This window comes from Leptonotus elevatus, chromosome 20 (genome assembly GCF_054856555.1).
Source record: "Leptonotus elevatus isolate MCC_2025b chromosome 20, RoL_Lele_1.0, whole genome shotgun sequence".
NCBI lineage: Eukaryota > Metazoa > Chordata > Actinopteri > Syngnathiformes > Syngnathidae > Leptonotus > Leptonotus elevatus.
In genome coordinates this window covers 5,855,653-5,879,185 of record NC_141258.1, presented here as the reverse complement: position 1 = coordinate 5,879,185, position 23,533 = coordinate 5,855,653, and the positions used below count along the sequence as shown (strand labels likewise).

At 41.6% G+C, this 23,533-nt stretch overlaps 1 protein-coding gene across 1 annotated transcript; it reads left to right on the top strand.

Moving 5' to 3' along the window:
• The first annotated feature begins 553 nt into the window (after positions 1 to 553).
• On the top strand, positions 554 to 9,590 carry lrrc4bb (leucine rich repeat containing 4Bb). Its single transcript, XM_086064719.1, has 3 exons — positions 554 to 1,027; positions 5,459 to 6,061; positions 6,152 to 9,590. The coding sequence occupies exons 2-3, from the start codon at positions 5,819 to 5,821 to the stop codon at positions 8,135 to 8,137; spliced, it is 2,229 nt and encodes a 742-aa protein (XP_085920845.1). The 5' UTR covers positions 554 to 1,027; positions 5,459 to 5,818; the 3' UTR covers positions 8,138 to 9,590.
• Positions 9,591 to 23,533: the final 13,943 nt, after the last annotated feature.

Sequence of the window (23,533 nt, the reverse complement as noted above, 5' to 3'; positions counted from 1 at the left end):
TTGATGCATTTTTGACCCAATCGTATTCAGAGTGCATGACTCCTGACACTGATGTTGATTGATTCATTTTGCTGTGCAGGGGCCATTCCTTAGGTTCGTGGGAAAAAAATAATAATAAAATGGCACCGCATCGTCCAGCCCTTCTTTTGAACTACACTAACATGTACAGTTTTATCCAAAATGCTAAAAAATAATGGCGCTTGTACAATTTTGTGTAGTTATTACTTTGGGTTAAAGTCATAAATCAAGTCATCCAAAAGTTACTTTCTAATCTTGGCAGTTTGCTCGCTGAGAGCCTCAACTTGTCCTTATGTGTTCCATATACTGAGTCATGACTAAAATATGTGTCAGCATCATGCTCTTTTTACAGGACAACTCATGCGGATGAAGTGCTTCAATGGCTCCATGACTGCAGGTGTAGCCACGAGAGGCGCATCTTAAGCTGCTCTTAGTGGGATTCACAGAGGGCGAGATGCGAAATGTGCGTACAGACGCCAGAGAGAGAGAAAAAAAAAAAACCGAAAGGAAAAAAAAAAAACCCTTGTGCGCAGCCTGCATGCGCGCCTTCTCCAAGGATGACCAGACGCGCGCGCGTGCATCCTCGTCCCCTTTCAATTCAATGTGATCATACTAACATCATCGTCTCCCAGTGGCCTTTAAACTGATTTTCCCCCCTCTCTCGTTTCCATTTTTTTTTTTTTTTGTTGTCTCGTCGCGAGCCCGTCGGCGTGGATTGTGTTCGTCTGTCAGGCGCAATCATCGCCAGCGCCGCCGCCTCCTCCACCGCCGTGCGGGACCCCCGCGTTGCGTTGGCGCTGCGGAATAGCCGACAAGACGGAACAAGAAGAGGGCAGCTCTCAGCTCCGAGAGACAAGCCAATCCATTTTTTTTTTTTTTTTGGGTGAGGGGGGCGAAAGTGGGGGTGCGGGAGGGGAAGACAGACAGACAGACAGACAGACAGAGCGAGCGAGCGCTGATGAGGATGTTGAAGGGAAAACATCGACGTTAAGACTCCGCAACGCTCGAGGTAAGCGCATGTTTGTGCAGGTGTGTGTACATTTTGGAGGAGGAGGAGGATGAAATGGCCGGTCGCGGTGATTACATTTTCCGCGGCGTGCGTGTGCGCGCTCACATCCGACGATGACTATCAGGTGGCAAAATTGTGCAGGAGACGCAAAAGATACATGACAATTTAGAAGGAGTGAATAATTAATAAAGTCACATGTAAAGCCGGGGTGAAATAAAAAAAGCATATTACGTAAGCACGTTTCGTTGCCTTTAAAGAAAAGGTGGATGGAGTTGGGGGTGGAGGGGGGTGGGGGTGGGGGGTTGTGGGTGCAGTTGTCATTAAGCGCGAATGGGTGCAAGCCATTTTGTAATGCAGCATGTGCAGAATTAGGCCTATTCAGAATTTCAATTGCGTTCCAGAGGAAGGTGCGCAGCTGCATAGATGAATAAGGCCATTCTGTTCCATCAGTCAGCTTTATTTTTTATTTTTTTTCATTTTTATTTTCTCATCATTTGCCATGAAACGGCATTTCTGCCCACCCCGATTCCCACGTCCTGAATCAATCTAGTGTTGTCATAGTTACAGTAGATGATGTTGGCCCTGCTGCACCTGTGTCGCTTTGTGTTCATGCACACCATCATCTCATCAGGGCCTGGCATGAACCAAACACCCCCACCGATAGATACCCCCCCCCACCCCCCCTCCCACAAACAACTCGCACTATTTTATTTTTTTTTTCACCCCCTTCCTCTCCTCTTCATAAAGCTTAACGACTGTGTTGTGGAAAGGCTTGATACAATCACGGCGTGATTGGTTTGTAGCAATTGGTCAGCAGCTTGCAGCTAATTTGTCTTTTCACGACTGAGCGCTCTCTCAGGCCTGATCGAATAATCAATACCGACATTGTTGCAATCTGCTCTCAACACCAAAGAGCAACAAAGATAAATAAAAAATAAAAAGACAGGGAAATACACTGTTGAGAATTGGTGGGGGTGGGGGTGGGGGGTAAATAAATAAAATGCACATGTGTCAGCAATGTCATGATTCAACAACCCCCCTCGGGAAAAAAAAAAATGACTCGGTGTAATATTCTATTACCTGAAGAGCATCTCATGAGATATAATTCGCCTCATATGGTGAAGAGATTGAGGATGGCATGTCAAGGCAACAGGCTTTCAGTGTCAAGGTCTCTCTCTCTCTCTCTCTCTCTCTCTCTCTCTCTCTCTCTCTCTCTCTCTCTCTCTCTCTCTCTCTCTCTCTCTCTCTCTTTCTCTCTCTCTCTCCGCACAGTGAGAGGTTTGTTACCTTGTATGGTCCTTAACATGTGAATGTGTTTTTGCTCCCCCAAGGCTGTGGAAAGAAATCGCATACCAACCAGAGCCGCTTAAATATCCCTCGTGTGTGGTAGAGCATTCAAGTATAGGAAATCATATACAGTACAGCCTTTTTTTTTGTTTTTTCTTTCCTAAAGGAAAAACACATTTTGACTTTTGATCCATAAAAATTCCGCAAAAACGATGGCTGATCATTTTTAAAGAAATTGCATGCATGCATTTTCCCTTCAAAGGACGCGACGATGATAACAAATTTCTGTTCTTCTCGTTTCTAGTCGCTAATCTTATAACGGCCGCAAGAGGGCGGCGAAAACCAGGATCGACCACCATCCCTACCAAAAAACCAGACGCACACTAAAATATGCTCAAATGTTTTTCTAACCCGATGTTAAGTCAATTATTTTCACCCGTTGGGTTGGGTTGACAGTTTTGTTTTTGTAGCCTAATGAAGTTGTAAATTGAATGTAATTTTTTTTTAGCAATCAACTATTTCATTTCTTATATTAACCTGTTAATATTCTAGTTTTTACCCCTTGTTAGATGCTGTGTATAATCCTCAACTCAATGTACAGAGTATAAATTCATCCGTATTTCAAAGTATCGATACTTGTGACATCGCCCTCTAATGGCCGTTTTATGATCATGAACTAGTCATTAGAAATTAGAAGAAGAAAAAATATGGGAAAATGCTATATTGGGATATGTAGGTTTTTCTTAAAAATTATTATTGTTATTATTATTTTTTTAATAGTGTTATTGAAATAACCCAACATTGACTTGAGCTCCTTTTGGATCGAGTGCTAGGTTAGCTATTTCATAACCCAGAATATCATATCTGTTAAATTGCATTCCTTTAATCAATTCAAAAATATAAATAAAGCTCGATCTTAGCCTCCATTTTGGATCAACTTGTCGTATTACAAAGTGTCGGTTGCCTGCGAAAGCAGCAAAAAAAAAGGGCAATTACATACTCGCGCCTCTATTTGTGTATCAGTTGTTGTTGTTGACAGTTGGTGTGGTTCTATACAATGTGTGCCTGTATGAGGGCGAGAGTGTGAGAAAATCTGTGGGATGTGCAGAGCATCTGAAAAAAAAAAAAAAAGTCTATTTTTAGCAAACGCACTCTCTCATGAATTTCCTTAATAGCTGCTATAACAATTCTCAGCTATGTTTTATTCCACAAAGACTGACGTTGACCTTGTAGATATCATGAGGATCCATAAACTCATTTGGATTCTTTCGCAATCGTCCCGCCTTAAACGCAGGCATAATATATGAATACATACGTTGATTGTATGTGACATTTAAGCGCAGCGGAGCTCGTTTATGCGTTTTCGAGTGGCAAGCGCTCATCAAGCGCCGCTAAATATAATAATGTAGAACGGGGCGCTGGACAGTAAAAAAAAAAAAACACAAGATGGTGAGTGAGCAGGTTGCCACGGCAACCGTGTTTCTAGGAGCCCATGCGTCGCCGCCGCATAGGAGAGGAGACGCAAAAAAAAAAACGCCGCCATTGGAGCGTGCCAAAAGCACCGTTTGCTAGAGAGTAAAATATGTGCATCTGTAATGTATATTCAACATGGCCGGCTTGTATGAGGACGGCGATCGTGGGAGTCGTAATGTCTCGAAGACGACGAGGCGCTTCGGCTCTTATCGTGAGGGGGAAATAATAGCCCGGGCGATTCTAAATTTAGTGAGTCTGCTGATGCTTGCAGGCGTTTTCTGTTTCCCCAAAAAAAGTGCACGACGGCCTCTCAAGCAAGGGCAATGACTTTTTGCCGGGGATGCATATCGGCGGCGCGGGTCTCACCCGAATGTCTTGTTTGGTTCATCAGCTTCAGCGCGAGGCCTAATTGCGTGTTGGCTTATTGCACACAGCGCATGCGGTCAATAATAATTAGAACTTAATTGCCAGTACTGCGTTGAGGGTACCATTTGTTAACTCGTTAATCGTGTTGTGTTCTTGCTATTATGATGGATTGCAAGAATCGCCGCAGTGACCTTAAATGTGGATTCATCTTGCGGGGGCCCCACATCGTTTCGTTCCCTGTCATGCAAAATAATCTTTCAAACAGTATGTACCGTTTTTTTGGGGGGGACTATAAAGGCACACTTAAAATCCTTTACATTTTCTCAAGAATCGACAGTGCGCTTTTATAATCGGGTGTGCCTTGAATATGGATGCCAGCTTTTCAGTTTGTCATCTTTCATTCAAATTCCTCCAAATTTACTTTCACATCCATCTCTGGAAAAATACGATACAAACGGCGACGTATTGGCAAAAATACAATCTTAATAGGGCTACATCTAGAATTGAACTCAAATAAAATATGACTTATTTGCAGCATGGTTTGTTTCTCTTAAATGTTCAGCAATGCGCCTTATAACCCGGTGCGCCCTATATATGGACATTTCCAAAAATAGACCTTTTCATTGAGACTGCGCCTTGTAATCGAGTGTGCCTAATGGTCTGAAAAATATGGCATACATTTCTACTACCAGCCAGTGATGTGGTCCAGGGTTATACCCGCTTCTCTTTCACTCAGCATTTTTTATGCCCATTTCTAAATCCCCCGAACCCCTGATGCGCACTTTACACAGTAAATTTCACAAAATAGATTTCACTCTAAACAGTCTAAAACCTAGTAAAGTTTAGAGTACACTTTACTAGTTGGTTACTAGTTATAGATATTAGCAGCCTAAAGCAGGACATTTTCTGGACTACTTGAATAAAAATAAGACGAACATTTAGATTCGATCTCCAGGGACGAACGACTACAACGCGGCAACCAGCTGTTTTTTTTTGCGGCCATTTCAGACGACGCTAAGTTCAAGAAAATGGCAGCTTACTGTCTCGCTGTGCTACGGGTAGGCCACAATCTGAAAGACACTTCTTCACAAGTCAAAGCCTGACCTTGCTTGTCTCCAGCAACAGGACATTGTCATATTTTCATAATTAAATTCCGTCCTGGGCATCCTTGCATGAATGTGTTAGGCTAATATCTCAAAGCTACCGCACTGTGCATGACTTGACCTCTTTTCTTTCTTTTTCTCCTTTTCTCTCTTCTCCTCCCCCCCCCCCCCCCCCCCCCCACCCCCGGCCCTCCTTCCACAGTGAGAAGAAACAAACAACCTCCGCAGAGAAGACGCTTTCCGGAGCGAAATCCCTCCCAAATAAAATGTTATACTAATATTTGTCACGGGAACAAAAAAGGACATGCTTTCCTAAAATGACACGCAAGGAAGAACAAGGTGCTTGGTAGTCAAAGAAGCATGAGCAAAGTAAAATAAGGATCTATTAATGATAGAGTCTTTAATATAACATCACACCCGTCTTTCTAAATTATTAATCGGTCGACTTGAAGGAGGAAAAGAGCATAAAAATATGAACATAAAAAGAAGCACTTAAAGTCCCCTGTTAGGAGGCGATTTATAACATCATACAGCAGTAGGGGCGGGTCATGACTCAGTTGCCATGCGTGTTGTCATGGTGACCAGCCCCTGCACCCCTTCCCCCCTCCTCTGGTTGGTCCACCTTTTGTTGTGGTTCCACAACCATGGACCTCAGCTGACAGAGGCAGCGCCCCCCTGCCCGGTCCCCTGCAGCTGCTCCAATCAAGCGAGCCGTGTCATTTGCACCAGGAAGACCCTCGATCAAGTCCCGGACAGTATTTCCGAAAACACAAGATACCTCAATCTACAAGAGAACACAATTCAGGTGAGCGCGACGTCGCATCGGTGCTCGGTTCATATGTTTTGACAGGAGGTGCTACAAAACATGCCTCCGTGTTTCTGTTTTCCACACCAGGTGATCAAGTCTGACACCTTTAAGCACTTGCGGCATCTGGAAATCCTCCAGCTCTCCAAGAACCACATTCGGCAGATCGAGGTGGGAGCGTTCAATGGGCTGCCGAACCTCAACACGCTGGAGCTTTTTGACAACCGTCTCACCGTGGTACCGTCACAGGCCTTTGAGTACCTCAGCAAGCTAAGGGAACTATGGCTACGGAACAACCCCATCGAGACGCTGCCGGCGTTCGCCTTTCACCGCGTCCCCTCTTTACGCCGCCTCGATCTCGGGGAACTCAGGAAACTGGATTTCATCTCAGAGGCGGCCTTCGAAGGTCTGGTCAACTTGCGCTTCTTGAATCTCGGCATGTGCGGCTTGAAGGACATCCCCAACCTCACCCCGCTCGTGCGACTGGAGGAGCTGGAGTTGTCAGGGAACCAGTTGGGAATCGTCCGGCCGGGATCGTTCCAGGGCCTCGTGTCACTTCGGAAGCTGTGGCTCATGCACTCCAAAGTGTCAGTCATTGAACGCAACGCTTTTGATGACCTCAAAAACTTGGAGGAGCTCAACCTATCACACAATTCACTTCATTCACTGCCTCACGACCTCTTCACGCCTTTGCACCAGTTGGAGAGAGTCCATCTCAATCACAACCCGTGGGTGTGCAACTGTGACGTCCTTTGGCTCAGCTGGTGGCTTAAAGAAACGGTCCCGAGCAACACCACGTGTTGCGCCCGATGCCACGCACCGCCGGGCCTGAAGGGCAAGTACATCGGCGAACTGGATCAGAGCCATTTCACCTGTTACGCCCCGGTGATTGTGGAGCCGCCCACCGACCTCAACGTCACAGAGGGCATGGCCGCCGAGCTCAAATGCCGCACGGGAACCTCCATGACCTCCGTGAACTGGTTCACTCCGAACGGCACCCTGATGACCCACGGATCGTACCGCGTCAGGATCTCGGTGCTCCACGACGGGACGCTCAACTTCACCAACGTGACCGTGCAGGACACCGGGCAGTACACGTGCATGGTGACCAACTCGGCCGGCAACACCACCGCCACCGCCGTGCTCAACGTGTCCGCCTCCGATCCCAGCAACAGCTACAGCTATTTCACCACCGTCACCGTGGAGACCGTTGAGACGGTGGGAGGAGGGGACGATAAGAACTCGGCAAGACAGTACATCAATGAGACCTTCATAGATTTTCCTAATCCTACTGTTGAAAGAGGGGTCTTAGATGGCATCACTATCACCCCGTCTCTCTCTTCACTTTCCTCGCTGTCCCCGCGAGCAAACCGAGCCACGGATAATGCAGTGACTGTGTCCCTAATTGATGTAACGAACATCCCCGGCCTGGACGATGTCATGAAGACCACCAAGATTATCATTGGCTGCTTCGTGGCCATTACGTTTATGGCGGCCGTAATGTTGGTGGTCTTCTATAAGCTCCGCAAGCAGCACCAGCTGCACAAGCACCACGGCCCGGCCAGAGCCATTGAAATCGTCAACGTGGAAGACGAGATCGGAGCCGGCGCAGGAAGCGGCATCTCAGGCGGGTCCACCATGAATACCGGCAGCGGCGGAGAAGGAACCCTAAGGATGCATCATCCGGAAATAGTCAACCTGCCCAACATCGGCCGCTCTGATACGTTGAACCATTACTACAAGACTCATCACTTCAACAACAACGTGATGGGACTTAGTATCGGTCCCGACGGAATGGGATCGGGAGGAATGCACAAGATCCAGCAAGGCCAGGAGATCCCCATCTCCTGCACCCCTGTCCCTATTTCGACGTCCAATCTGCTGGTCTCCTCGGGAAATGGCACCAACGCCAACCCGAGTTCAATGTCGCCGCCTCTGCCGATGTCTCTCCCGATGCCTACCATGGGCCTACACGGATCCATTAAAGGTTTCATGGGCCAGAACCAGAACCCCCAAATGGAGCCGCTTCTCTTCAAGGGTAACTCAAAGGAAAATGTCCAGGAGACTCAGATCTAAAAGCACCGGTGGGACAGAGAAGGGGATTCATGTTGAGTTTATGCTCGGAATGATTTGACACTAGAGTGCATTGACTTTACACCAGGAGACGGGATAGACGGGATAGACGGGATAGACGGGATAGACGGGACATGGCGACACACAAACACAAAGACTCGTCCGTGATGGTGTGCTGAGCCAAGGATTACCACAGTGGGCCACTTGTGTTTGTCGTAACGCTCATGGCCAAGGAGATCGAGGAATGGACTTTTGCTACAATGTAAATCTGTGCCAAAGCAAATGGGGTTTTTTTTGCATTTTCTCCAAACCGTGTTGTCAAAGGGAAAAAAACCAAACAAAACAAGTCTTTGGGAGTAACCGGCCTCTAAATCATTGTTGGCCCCGGAGAGACGGAAGACACGCACACTCGTACTTACCACGCTTGAAGATGGCAGAGATAACGGAGATATGGAATCCGAGAGACATTTTTTTTTTCTTCTCAAAAAGAAGCCACACTTGCTCTGAAGTGACTCAAACAGACTTCCCCAAGGTGACAATAACGTAGGCAGAACTAGATGGACAAAAAGGTACAGTGCAGTACAAACTACTGTGAAAAATCCACAAATTATATAAATATATTTTCATTTAAATATGTATCATCGCAAACTCCGACGCAGAGATATTTTGGGGTGGATGCATACGCCGCTAGAGTTTTGTTTCTGTGCGAATAACGAGGAGGCCCGAGATTGGGGGGGGGGGGGGGGAGGTTGGTTATGATACATGTTTTCAGTTTGGCTACTTCTCAGAGAACATAAGGGCTCAATTGCAACACTCATTGTGAATCTTTGAATTGGCTTCAAGTCTATTTAGGTTGTAGTGCAGTAAACGCAGATCTCTGTTTGACAAACTTCTGTCTGTTGCTTCAGTAGTACTCATTACAATTTTTTTTTTTTGTGTATTTTGTAACAGCCAGCTTACTTGGTATTTGAATCGTATCAATTCTGACAATGCCATAATGTTCCGACTAATGTTTCACAAACAGGGAGCGCGATTCCCATGCAAAGACCCTGTACGGCTTCAATAAAGTGTTGACTTATATGTGTTATTTCAAGCAGATCCGTAGCCAGGAATTTGACATGACCTCCTTGCTCCATGGTGACTTATAATCATGCCATAAAACGCCATCATCATGACGTTTTCGACGTCTCTCTGCAGCCGCATTGGAGAAGGGATCGAGCATCCGACCCGGGACGATTAGAGTGAATGGAAATGTACAGTATATCAATAATAACAATGTCTGGTTGTATGACAATTGTAAGAACTGCATTTTTACAGTGTAACTTTCATATGTTCGATGCCATTTGCGCTTCTCGCGCTCTCAACTATGTATTTCTTTATTTTTGTTAGTTTGATATAATGTGTACAGTTGTCTAGCCATGTATCATTATGTGTGAAATAAATGAATCATATATTGGATTGTGGCGGGTCAATATGGCAACCGCGATAGCAAAAATGTGAGGAATATCTGCGCTAAAACCTGGAGTTGGGACGTATGGGTTGCGGGTTGCGCCATTAGTCACCGTGCTAATGAAAGGTGTCATCTGCTCTATTAACATGTTCAGACGGGCTATTAGTCACTCGCCGATATACGTCCAGCAGACACTACAAAAGGGGAGTGTTTTCATGAAAACTGGATGAGGGGTGGCATTTATTTTAGTAGCCTTTGGTGTGATTGCGATAACATTTGTCTTGGTGAGAAGTTTTTTTTTTTAAATGACATTTTCCATTTAAGCAGGAACGTCAAATGTTTGTTGCAATTGAGCACAGGCTGGATGTGTGAATAACGAGAGTACGGCTATTTTCTCCTTTTAATAGGAGCGCCATCATTTTAAAGGTGAAGTCAATTCGTACATTTTCTTGGCAATATGTGCCCCTCGAGTCTAAACACAAAATTCTGGATTACACTTCACTTGCGTCGTATAAATTAAGCGCAAAAGTCGGCCCGTTTTATCCATCTCAGGAGCGGCCATTTTGACGTTATACCGCCCCCCCCCCTGCTGTCGACGGCAAATGACATCACACTGCCTAAGGGCTCAGGTAACGACCTCACGACGGCTCACCTGTTTTCTGTGTTTGGTCATGTGATCGTCGCAGGATCAACCCTGAGGCACCGTGATGTCATTTTCAGTCAACAACAAGTGGCAGTACAGGACAAAATGGCCGCCACCTGAGATGGATGAAAACAGGTGAATTTCTCTGCTTAATTCATATTCCGTAAATGAAATATTTATCTGAATACCTTGTTTAGATGAGTGGGTTTTGTAAAGATAATGTTTCACTTGACTTCCTAAACTAAATCCGGTTTATTGCTCCTGTCTTGTTTACATGTACAGCTTTCTTAACGTCCCTGTAAAGAGAAAATAAACATGTCTTGTAAATTTGACACATTACAGACAAGTGTATTGGTAAGAACTCTGCTAAATTTGAATGTTATTTTGTTTTGTCTTTGGGTCAAGTATATAAAAGGAGGCTTCAAAATTGTGAAAAATTAGCTTCTGCTATGGGTGTGTTTGCTAAAACAACCATGCTCGACTGTCAATCAAGTACCACAAATCTTTCAAACGCCTACACATCCATACACGTTTAATCCAGGAAAATATATTTTCTTAAACCCTCCGTTGGCTGGAATTTATACCACAGAGTCGTTATCTAAGAGATTTCCACGCATTGACGAGAGGCGCTAACAACTAGCTAGTTTGAGAGCTAACAGGCTTCCGGTCACCGCGGATGGCCGGCTAGCTTGTCCGCTGTGTCACCTCTTCGCTTAATGTTGTCGGTGTTGTAGGTCCACAAAATGGAGACGCTTCGGGAGCTGTTTATTAAAGAGGGCGGCACGCGTCATTCATGGCTCACACTACATGACAGATATTGAACATATACTTCCCGCTAATTAATTCAACACAATGTTTTGCGCCCCAACAAATTACGATAGCTGGAGTAACACAAAATACGTAACATTTGGTCATTTTTATCTCGGCATCCAGAGATGATTAATTTTTGGGGGTGTAAGCATAGCAAGCTAGCTAGCTAGTTTCAGTAGCTAACTTCTTGCTGTAGTGGTAGAAGTGGGCCAAGTAGTTGTATCGAAGTCGCAATTCTCTGAATTAGCTTTACAGGGGCGTTAAGAAATCATCCTTTTACAAAATGTTTGTTTATATTTTTTAAACAGGACCATAAACACAATCTAAATGTTATTTTTTATTTTTGTGCCGGCTGATGTTTCTTTCTCTTCCTTTTTAACATTTTAACGGCCATATTGAGTATCACAGTATTTTTACATAAATAATTCAAAATTTTCGTGTTTCTCTGTACTTTTGAGTTAGAGTTGCTGCGCTGTTTGTTTCGATGCATTTAACAACAATTAGGTTATTCCCATAACGTTGGGCTAAAATTGTGCTGTGTGAAAAGCGTATTTGTGCCACTCAAACAATATCATGTAAATGCAGCCCTCACGGTTCTTAAATACAATATCTGACTTTGCATCTCAGCATCCAATCCAATTCATTTTTCTGTCCTCTCCCACGCCGCTCACATAATTTTTTTATGTTGTCCTGTATTAACTGTTATATTCCACCGTTATGAATTATGACCATATCTCAGCATTCACACATCATTTGTAGTGTACCTGTACGATAAATGCAGTATTTGTGACTGTTATGCAGCTTTGTATGTTTTCTTCAGAGTTGCAGGGGCTGTTTGATGTGTTTTTTGTTTTGTTTTTTTATCCTTACTCGCAGGTCCGTATCGATTACACCACATCGACAACTAGTCATAGTGGAGGTAATAATATGAGATGGGCGTCGGACAAAAAAACCCACGAGACTCTGTTGTCTGTTATTAAAGGACGTCTCCCATGTCAACAAACATCAGCTCATTCTGTTCAATGCTTAACAGTGAATCTGTTTCGCTCTGCCCCGCAGTATAATCTCACAAGTGGAGCAATCGATCAAGTGAGTCAGGTTGTCTCAAATGCGGCCAGGCTTATTTTCAGACTGGCTGTTTTTTTTTTTTTTTTGGGGTGTGGGGGGTGCGTGCATCCCATTAAAACATTGATGTATATCGCAGTATAAACGTGAGCGCATACCCGACAGAGGCATCGAGCAAACGGGGCCGGACACGCTCGGAATATAAATGAAGGCTAAAGACATAACATATGGCCGCTCCCTTGATGTGATCCGTTTGGCGGCCCTGTCGTCAGATTTCAAAGAGCATACGAGATAACGTCTCATGTGGGAGCGAGCGGTCTCTGCACGGTCGCCATGGAGCCGATGTTCCTGCCCGAATGTTACCTTGGAGAACCGAGCGCCGCGGCTGATGAGAGCTCGCCTTGTACGATTTTGAACATTGTAATTGCCATTTTTATGCGATTGCGTTTTAGCTCATTCACTGCCATTGACTGCTATAGACGTCATAAATTCATTTTAACTAATTCTATTAGGTCCCCCCCCCCCACACTTTTGTTAACAAGAGTATGAAAACCTATAATTTGTTTTGGTACATGTAGAACAGATATAAAATTTGTGATTAATCGTGAGTTAACTAGTGAGGTCATGTGATTAATTACGGTTAAAAATTGTAATCGCCTGACACCCCTACTTTTTAATAATCTTTTCTTTAAAAATAAATAAATAAATAAATAAAATAATTGCTATTCTTTTTTCCCCAATTTTTATTAATCTTTTTTTTTTTTAAAGAAAAGATTATTAAAAATTAGGTGCGTCAGGCTATTACCATTTTTAATCGTAATTAATCGCATGACTTCACTAGTTAACTCACGATTAATCACAAATTTTATATCTGTTCTAAATGAACAAAAAAGAAATTCTAGGTTTTCATACTCTTGTTAACAAAAGTGGGAAAAATGTTAAACTAATAGAAATTTTTGATGTCTATAGCCGTCAATGGCAGTGAATGAGTTCATGTGTGATTTATTTTTTTCAAGTCCCTCTTATAATGATGACATAAATAACGTTGTTGTGGTAATATAACATTTGCAGGGTCATCTTTTTGAGAGATCCTTCATCTAGATTGATACAATTGCTTTTAATTGAAACTTAAAGGTGCGACTGGAATATCAAAGAAAGTTGTACCTCACTGTGTATGACGGCTTCAGGTGGAATTCTGCTCTATGTGCACCATCCGTTGCCGGCAGAGACTTCTGGATTATACCAAGGCATCCCTAATGATACGGATTGTTGTTGACTGCTGGAATAACGAGACAGGAAATGGACTGACCTTTTTGCTTCCTGAAAGGTAAGATACTCTTTCATAATATGAGAAATATCACCAATAGCTGTTTTTTTTTGGTGTCTGTATGCAGTTTAGTTTATCACAAGGTTTCACAATGTCATGAAATATGTGTTGAACATGGATGTGAACTCATTAAAAAGAACTACTAACTTGAATCAAAAAGTCATTTGGCAAAAAAGGTTGAACTATACACGTTATTATAATTTTTTTTGAGGAAAAATGACACTAATATTTTATTTGAGGTTAAGAAAATATTACAATAGAATTAAACATAAAACCGACAGACAGACGGATATACTGTTCAATGAGACGCCTCAGCACGAATAGTCAGTCTTGACAGAGGATAAAGAATATATTACTGTGAGTTCTGTTATTTGATCTGTTTAGGGTTATAATAAATGCTATTTGGTGTTAGGATTGCTTAAAAAAAAATAAAAAAATAAAAAAAGCTAAGCTATGTTTTTAATATTGTCTTTGTTTTATATTTAGCTTGGCTGTAAACTTGGAGTAGCAAAATAACAACTTTAAGGCTCTTTTTCTTTTTTGGGAAGAAATGTTCATTATTTCCCTCGTACTCCTGCTTACGTGCTTTATTATGTTGTAATAAGCGCTGCTTTTGGCTAAACTGTACAAATGTAGTGGTTTTAAAGCAAATCTTGTTAGGCCCGGGTGCCAGCTGGCTAGTAAACAAAAACTGTAAACGGATTTGACTGACACCAAGTATCTGTTATTATAATGACGGCGCACAAACGTTGTTATGCCGGCTTTTCCCCAAAATGTCTCCCGTTCTTTTGATCTTCATCTTGACTAATTAAAACCCTAATTATAAACTAGTTGGCTCATTTGCCAATGCAGTTATGAATTTTAGATGTTGTTAAATGTTTATACTCACCGTCACATCTTGAAAAATATAACAGCAGCTTTTTTTGACACCATCCAAAATATATAAATAATCTTGATGACACTTTGTTGATGAGGTGGCCTAGGCACTCCAAAAAATTAATAAAATGCCGCTTTTAGTTACAATAATATAAAACAATACAAAAAGTCATGACATCATAAGCACATATACGGAAACAAAAAAAACACACCAGTTTTTCTGACTATTTTCTTTTCTTTGTTTTTTGTGTGTGTGTATTTTTTTTTACAGATTTTTTTTAATGTCATAAAAAATATTCTGAAAAACTGAAAAAATATTATTTTTAAAACTGCAGGAAAATTATTCTAATTAATTATTATATATATATATATATATATATAGATACATTTTTTAACCTCTGAAATGAAAGTAAAAGGCTGACACTTTCCCGCATAACTCCTTCGTACCTTCAACTTACTGGCTCAGTTAAGGTAAGGCATGTACCGTAATTAGTAACACACACAGTGTTAGTAATGTTTTCTTTTATTTATTTTTACTCTATACTATCATTTTAATGTAAGTTATATCGTTTTATGGAGCATGTAAGTACAGTATAAAAACATGTCAATCGATCGGCATGATTTTGGTAAGCTAACAGTTAAGTTTCTACGGAAGTGCATTTTTTAAACATTTAAATTCCTGTTTAAAAAAAAAAAATCAGCATATTTCCTTTTTTTTATGACAGAAAAAAATATTCAGAAAAACAGAAAAAAAACCACTAGTTTTTTTTTCTCTCAAGTGAATGCAATAAGCTTCTGCACACATAATACACACTATATACAAAACCTAATCATTACATCAATATAAATTTCAATGCATTTTACTATGTTATGTCATTGTAAATACTATATATGGAACTTGCACATTTCCACCAATGCTAATTTCGATTAGCATAATGTCGAACTTCTACCGCAGTGTCACACGTACTGCATCCGTCCCCGTTGCTCCAAACCGTGCTGTCGTTCCCCTTCAAATTCAAAAACCAACGTCCCAGCTGTGCGCTTCTCGAGGGAATCCCCCCCGGCCCCCATGGCCCGTAGACAGGCTGCACGGTCTGCGGGGAACCTGACACAACATCAACTCCACTGCGAAGCCGAGGTGTCAGTCTGTGGGCCGCGTCTCTCTCTCTCTCTCTCTCTCTCTCTCTCTCTCTGCGCGCTCGCGTCGGGAGCCATGAAAAATGCCAAAGCCTCTCGTTCCTTCACACTTCACATGCGGATAAATAAGCGCAGGGCGGACATATTTGATGTGGCAGCGTGGGCTGCAGCAAAGAGCAAAACATCAAATGAAAAGAATAATAATAATAATCCTGTTCCTATTTATGTGAGGATGGGGCACTTTTAGCTCTGACTTGACTTAACTCATTCACTGCCATTGACGGCTATAAATGTCCAAAAATATTTTTTTCCCACTTTTTTTTAACAAGAGTATGAAAACCTAGATTTTTTTAAATTGTACATTTAGAACAGATATGAAATTTGTGATTAATTGTGAGTTAACTAGTGAAGTTATGCGATTAATTACGATTAAAAACAAATCGCCTGATGCACCGAATTTTTAATAATATATATATATATATTTAATCATTCACTGCCATTGACGGCTATAAACGTCCAAAATTCATTTTAACTATTTTTATTAGTTTAACATTTTTTTCCACTTTTGTTAAAAAGAGTATGAAAACCTAGATTTTTTTATTGTACATTTAAAGCAGATATTAAATTTGTGATTAATTGTGAGTTAACTAGTGAAGTTATGCAATTAATTACAATAAAAAATTGTAATCGCCTCTTACCCCTAATTTTTAATAATCTTTAAAACTATTTTTTTTTTATGGCAACACACTTGATTAGGTACACCTTTGCTTTCTAATGAAACCCAATATCATATCTGAGACAACAATTCTGTTCAATCCGGGCCATGGCACCAATTAAAAAGTTCTGAGCTCATTTTTTTTTATTATTATTTTTTAACTGGTCCGTTCATCTATATTGCTCGCAATATTATACTAACAGTCACTACCATAAGACTAAATTCTCAGTTGAACTATTTAATGGATGCCGGAAAGATCGAGCTACGGCGGTGATTTATCCATGTGGCGGCTGAAGAGATCCGTCCAGTGTCCACGCCGCTCGAGTGGACATGCGTCACTATCTATCCAGTATGTGTCACAAGATTTCACAAGCCTGCAGAGTTTCTCGCCACCTCCGGGGATAAAACAATCAGCCTGACCAACAAGGCATGTAACCTACAGAGCGAGAGAGAGTAAGAGAGAGGAAAAAAAGCTGATTGTTTGTGCAAGTACACAAATGTTGCTGATGTGTGTAGAAAGGTTACACTCGTGCTGCGTGATGACAACTTGACTTTGGTCGTGTCACTTTTAAAGCAGAAAAAAATTGACTCACTGTTTGACTAACAATTTGTCATCCAGTGGAACTAACAAATCAGTTTAGGAAGAAACTATCATAAAATTCTCAGATGCGTTACACAAATGCTCTCTCACACGCCTCTGAAACATTCTCGCATTTGTAACTGAAACATTCTTATACACGCTACTGAAATGATCTCTCACATTACTGAAATGCTCTCACACGCAACTTAAACGCTCTCATTCTACTGAAATGCTCTTATTTACAGTAATTAAATGCTCTTACTTACTACTGAAACGCTCTCACATGCACAAGTGAAACGACTACTTAAGGACTCTTACAAACAACCTAAACGCTCCATACAAACGTCTGAGATGCTCTCATACACACTACTCAAATGCTCTCACTCACTATTGAAACACTTTCTCTCACATCCTACATAAATGCTCTTTCACACACTACAGAAACTCTCACGCACTGCTTAAACACTCCAAATCACAACCCAAAGTCTCTCATTCAAGCTACTGAAATGCTCTCTCACTTATTATATGAAACATTTTTGTGGACACTACTGAAACGCTCCTCTGGACACTACTGAAATGCCTCTCTTGAACTCTCGCTCTCGCACTCTTGATCACTCTCACTCTCGCACTCTTGATCACTCTCGCTCTTTCTTGCACTCTCTTGCTCACTCACTCTCTCTCTTGCTCTCTCACTTGCGCCCTCTCTCGCACACTGTCTCTCTCTCGCACACTGTCTCTCTCTCTCACTCGCTCACTCTCTCACATGCACGCTCGCTCTCTGTCTCGCTCACTCTCTCTCGCTCACTCTCTCCTCTCTCTCATTCACTCGCTCACTGTCTCTCTCGCCCACTCTCTCACTCGCTCTCTCGCTCTCACTAATTTGCAAACCAATTTGATTTTGAACCGGGTCATTTGTGAACTGAGAATCCACTGTCTGACTAATGGGCAGTGAAAGAACGTGTCGACTTTTTCCACAGCCGTATATATTTATATATGTTGAGTAGCACTTGTCCTCTAATGCCTTTATCTTCTGTCTACGTGATGAAGTGACAGCGATTACTGTCCTATGAATATTTAGTTTGCAGCAAACACTGCGAGCAGACACCTCGGAGTAATTACTGCAGGAATGTAAAGTGTGTAGCAAAACGTTCCCCAGTGTATACACACCCACACACACAAACACGCGCTGCGGCTCAGTGCGGATGGCGTTATTAGATTATACTTACTTGATTATTGATTTACCATAACGTCTGATGGAGGCGATGTCTTTACTCTGTAGACTCTCGATGCTTTTGGCTTTTATCGGCGCTGCGCATTATGTCGGAACATTTACTTAGCCCACTCGTGCCCCAGGAGTACGCTAGGTTTTTACACGGCTTATAAGAGCTTGGCATTTGGGGTAATTTGTTTGCTTTCCTGCTAATTAAATGAGAAATTTAAAAGCCCTCTCATGTTTCTTGGGTCAATAGGAAGCTGAAGATGACGAAGAGTTAGCATAGCGTTCTTATGCTGCTCGTTGTATCTGCATGAAGGTTGTTTCAAATCACTTTCCATTCATTCTTATTGCTTCAAATGTAAGACATTATAGAAACAAGCACCATGAAAAGAAATGTTGATACTGTAATGCTAAATGCTAAAGCTTTGACAAAATAATGAGGGGGTCCAAACATGGACCAATTAATGTCCAGGTTTGCACCCCCTCATTATTTTTGTCAAATTATTTCACATCTTACACTATAATGCTAGTTTGTTCAGACTAAAAATAGCTTCTTCAAATTTGTTTACATATGAGCGAGAAGATGCTAACTTATGCTAACACTGGTAAATCATGCTATATAACATAATCTAGTTTACTGAAACTTATTTTCAAATCTTTTTTTCCTCTACCCTAAAAAAATATGTAATTGCATATACTTAAAGATTCAATCCATGTTAGAAAATGCTAACTTGCTAGCACTCATGGCAATTTGGGGTCATACGTAAGATTGACAAGATAAGATCGTTTCCAATGTTGTCTTTCACTTCAGAAAATAATTTTGGATGCTAAATATGGTAGCTAATGTTTGAAGCAACATTAAAGCTAACAATGGAAGCTTACATCAGAATCTCAAGATGGACATTAGAGCCAACTTCGGAAGCTAAAATTGGTTTTCCTCACCTCTAACGTTACAAGTAATATTGGAGATTTGAACTTTTACAGTGACTCAAGATCATATCTTATTGATTAAAGGTTTGGGCTTGTTCAGAGAGGAAACCCCGCAGAAAAAAATGTCTTTCAGTCTTAAAGTCTTAAAGATGCTATCAAGATAGCACTGGGAAACTTTGCTTGTTTAAAATTCCAAATCACACTTTACCAAACTAATAATTAAACTCAAACACAACACATATTAATGGTGAAAATAGGTTAAAAAAAAAAATCTGCTTCAATGTTAAATTTAGGTTAGAATATACTAACTCATGCTAGCACCAGGAATTTGTTTAAGGAATTTCTACTTTTAAAACACATTTTTGAAAACCTATTTTGTGTCATATTTACTGTATTTCAAAATAACAAAATCTATTCGTAACTACGATGATGAGTATATGCAGTCTATGTTCAGATTTGTATCGGCAGTGAAAATAGACGTTTTTAGGCCATATTTTTGAAGTTCGACAACATTTATCCCAAAATTAAATTTTTTATTGAGATACAGATATCACAACTAAATGCCTGTCTGGTAAAACCAAGTTCTTCATAAAATATACATGCCACATCATCACTGACCCAAGCGTGAATTTTTCCACTCGAAGAAGCGGAAGCAAGTCCACTTTCCGGACTTCCCATCCCGGCGCTGCCCATCTTGCCAATTCTCCTTCTGTCCTAAAGAAGGACATTTAAGTCCCGTGGGGCAGAGGAATATTGACGTTGAGAGATGAGTTATTGATTGCTGGGAGAGGACAAGCGAGACAGTTGACATGCAGCAGACCGCTCCACGTAGCAAACAGTATAAAAGCGTCGGGCACTAACGACGGAATATTAGATCTGATCTGCATCTATTGAGTTTTTGATCCGACACGTGTATGAACGTGCTCGTCTCCTCTGCGGCGCAGTGATGCATCTTTACATGATGCAACGCCGCTTTCTTCCAGGGCCTTGTACTGTACGTGTGTGTGTGTGTGTGTGTGTGTGTGTGTGTGTGTGTGTGTGTGTGTGTGTGTGTGTGTGTGTGTGTATATGAAGCGATAATACAAATGTGTTCCGTCCTGATCGAATGGGATGATGACATTGATGCGAAATAGCTTTGGCCTTCCCTCGGCTGCGATTCGGTTTCCACAGAGATGCATCTTCTTGTCTCGTGGATGCTTTGACATTGCTTTGTGACGATGGGACGCATGAAATGGAAACGCGCAGATTTGTGCTCGGTGACATTACAGCAACAAAAAAAAAAAAAATGAAAAAAAAAAGTTGCAGTGCATTATTTGAGCAGGCAAATATATTCCCACCGGCTATTATGCAAATTGGGAGGCTGCGCATTGTGCGATGCGACTAGAGAGGGGAGTTCACCATCACGTTAGAATTAGCATTGTTCACACATCCGCTCATCTTTAGGCCTCTTTCTGCACTCCCCCCCCCCCAACCCCCCTCCTCCCTGCGTCCTCTCCTTCCCGTTCTCGCTGCGGTGTTGCTATAGCAACAGAGAAATGTGGGAATACCTCCGTCCTTCAGAGTGCAGGAGATGGAGGGATGGAAGGAGCAGACAGTGAGCGGACGACGATTCTTGTGAGAAAAGCGCTGTTATAAAAAAAAACAAAAAAAAAAACATTAAGTCTACACCCCCCACCCCGCTTATTAGGGGTTGGAGTTGGGTTCATAAATGGTTACGAGAACGCTGTGTGCGGCCACTTCTGAGTATCACGCGGGGCCCTACACGCCATTTGTCCGACGATACATGTGTTCTGGACGTCTCCATTTGTAGTGAGGCTGCAGTTTCCATGACAACGTCCAGACTAAAATAGCACCACACTCGCCTAGCCCCTCTCTCTCTCTCTCTCTCTCTCTCTCTCTCTCTCTCTCTCGGTTCACGGTGCACCGATAACGGTTCATCCCAGATCTTCGGGCCTCCTTCTACACCTCTCGTCATATCTACTCATCATATAGACTCAAGTGCATGTAAAGCCTCCACCGCAGCCTATCATAACTCCGCCCCACCGCTTATCTCGGCGGCGCAACACGTTCTGTCAACATGCATCAAAGCCGCCGTTGCCACGGCGACGGGCTTGAAAATCGCCGCTATAATTTCCAACAAAGGCAAAATCACGAGAGCCCACTGGGATGGGAGCGCGTGTGTGTGTGTTTGTGTGTGCGTGTGTGTGTGTGTGCGTGTGTGTGTGTGTGCATGTACTCGTGTGAGTGTGCGTGATGATTTGAGTGACAGACATGCTGCGGCGTTGTAAGTGACCCTTCAGTGAACTGCTGTGTTTGTTTACGTGTTGGCCACTTGTGGTGATTCTGCTACTCTCTACAAGACCCATCAGTTTGTACATTATATACTTAATTTATGTTAATGTATGTTGAAGTGAGTCAAGTTTCATCCACAAACGGCGTCATTTTTATGTCCACCCATTGGTCAGTCAGAGCAGGAGTCAAGCTTTACTAAGCGACATAAAATGTGTTAGGTGTGTCATCTACCCTAAACATGTAATTAACTCGCCTTCAACATTTAATGAATTTAAACAAAAACACTAACTTGCTAGTGCCCACGGCCCCAATTTTAGGACATTCAAAATAAGATAGCTTCCAATGTTACGTCTCACTTTGAAAGCTAAATTCGGAAAGCTAACATCAAAAGCTAATGTTAATGTCGATGGAAACACTGGAAGCGAATGACTTTGGAAACTTAAATCGGAAGCCAACATCGGAGCCAAATTTGTAAGCTAATGTTGGTCATCCTTAGCTCTAATGCACCCATGGTATTTTGGGACAGTCATAATTAGATAGCTTCCAATGTTGCCTCTAACGTTGGATGCTAAATTTGAAGCTAACATCAGAAGCTAAAGTTAGCAGAAAAGCTAAAGTTGGCCTTACTTCTTACTTCTAGCTGTAACGGTAGAAGTAATATTGGAACTTGGAAACATCACACTAATCCTATTAGCTTGTTAAAACAAAAATAAATGTCTTTCAACAATAAAATCCAACTTGAAGATGCTCACTGTATAGCACTGAGAAACCTTACTCATTTAAAATGTCAAATCAGGCTATGGTGTAAAAATAATAATAATAATAAATAGCTCAAACACGTTATTGAATAAAATATGTGAGCACTTCAGATGTCAAACTACTCAAATAAATCTGCTTCAGTGTGAAATTGCAATTATAAGATGCTGACTCATGCTAGCGCCGGGAATTAGCTTGATTTTCATCATTTTTCTTACTTGTTTAAAAAAAACTTAACTTAAATTTTTTTTTATATCTAGAGGCAGAATATTGATTCAAAGCTTAATCACATGATATCATAGTAAAAGTTCGCTATTGAATCCCAAGCGCATATTGTCGTGTAACAATTTTGAACTCGGTAAGTAAATGTGTGAGTAAACTGATCCGAGATTATCATTGTTGCAGTTTGTACAATGCACCTTTTTGTGAGTTTCTTCTCATTTGAAATATAGCCCTTGGCTCGGTAAGGGTTATGCATTTTATATGACAGGCGTGTGGGGGGTGTGAGGGGCCCATTCAGACAAGACAAACACAAACGAAGACATTTAGGAAAATTCTCTTTCCGACCTTGTGAGAAGCGTTTTAAAGGCTTGAAATGCTTCAGCCTTAAATGCATGCTGGGATGTTTGTGGAATGAAAAAAAAAAAAAAAAAAAGATGCCAAAGAGCCTCAGGCCCATCAAAGACCTTCGGAATAAACGAGAACAGAGATGAAAATTCTCACATCCAGACAGTCTTGCGGGAAGTCTTTTACGTACGAGTGGAAAGTGATTCGAGTTGCTAAAGAGCCGCTTCCATATTTCTCTTCCGGTGCTTATTTATTTACATCATCAGTGATTCAGTGTAAATGTTCTGTAAGAATTCATACGTGCCGTTTAGCAAGTTGACCGTCAAATGACAAATGAATCATTGCGACGGGACATTTTCTTGTAGCGTCTCCATGGTAACCATGACTCACCTACTCGTCTGGGCTAACTTTACTGTTCAGAGTTGTGTACATTGTTTGTATTCTCCTTCACGAGTAAAAAAAAAATTTTTTTTTAAATATTAGAAATATATTACATATATAATGGTTTTAGTCAAAAGCGCACATGCATGCATCATATCATGAAGCACCAGGAAGGCCACTAGCTGCTAAATTATTAATATTCATGTCGCTGGCAATTATCCCAATTTCAATTCAGGTCATTGAGAATGAGTAGCTTTCATTGTTTATGAGATGGATCTCACAGGCTCAATTCTTGAATTCATGCTTGCCTTTAAGTATGGCAGAACATAAAAAAAAAAATATATATATATATATATATATATATATTTCACTACTTGTCACTCACAGTAGTTGTGAAACTCTTCTTCATTTGTGTTTGCATGGCTCTATTATACTGCCCCCGGTGGCCAAAGCAGCAGCACAATCAATTAAATATGAACTAACCCTTCTATTTAATTATGTTGTCACTATATGTTTTTATAAAGTACATTTGCTATTCCGTATGAAAAAAAACAACATGACAAAAATTTGTGGTACTTTTTTGCGGAAGCTGGAACCAATGAATGCATTTCCATTCATTTTAATAGGGAAAGAGATTAAGATTTGTTTGTGTGT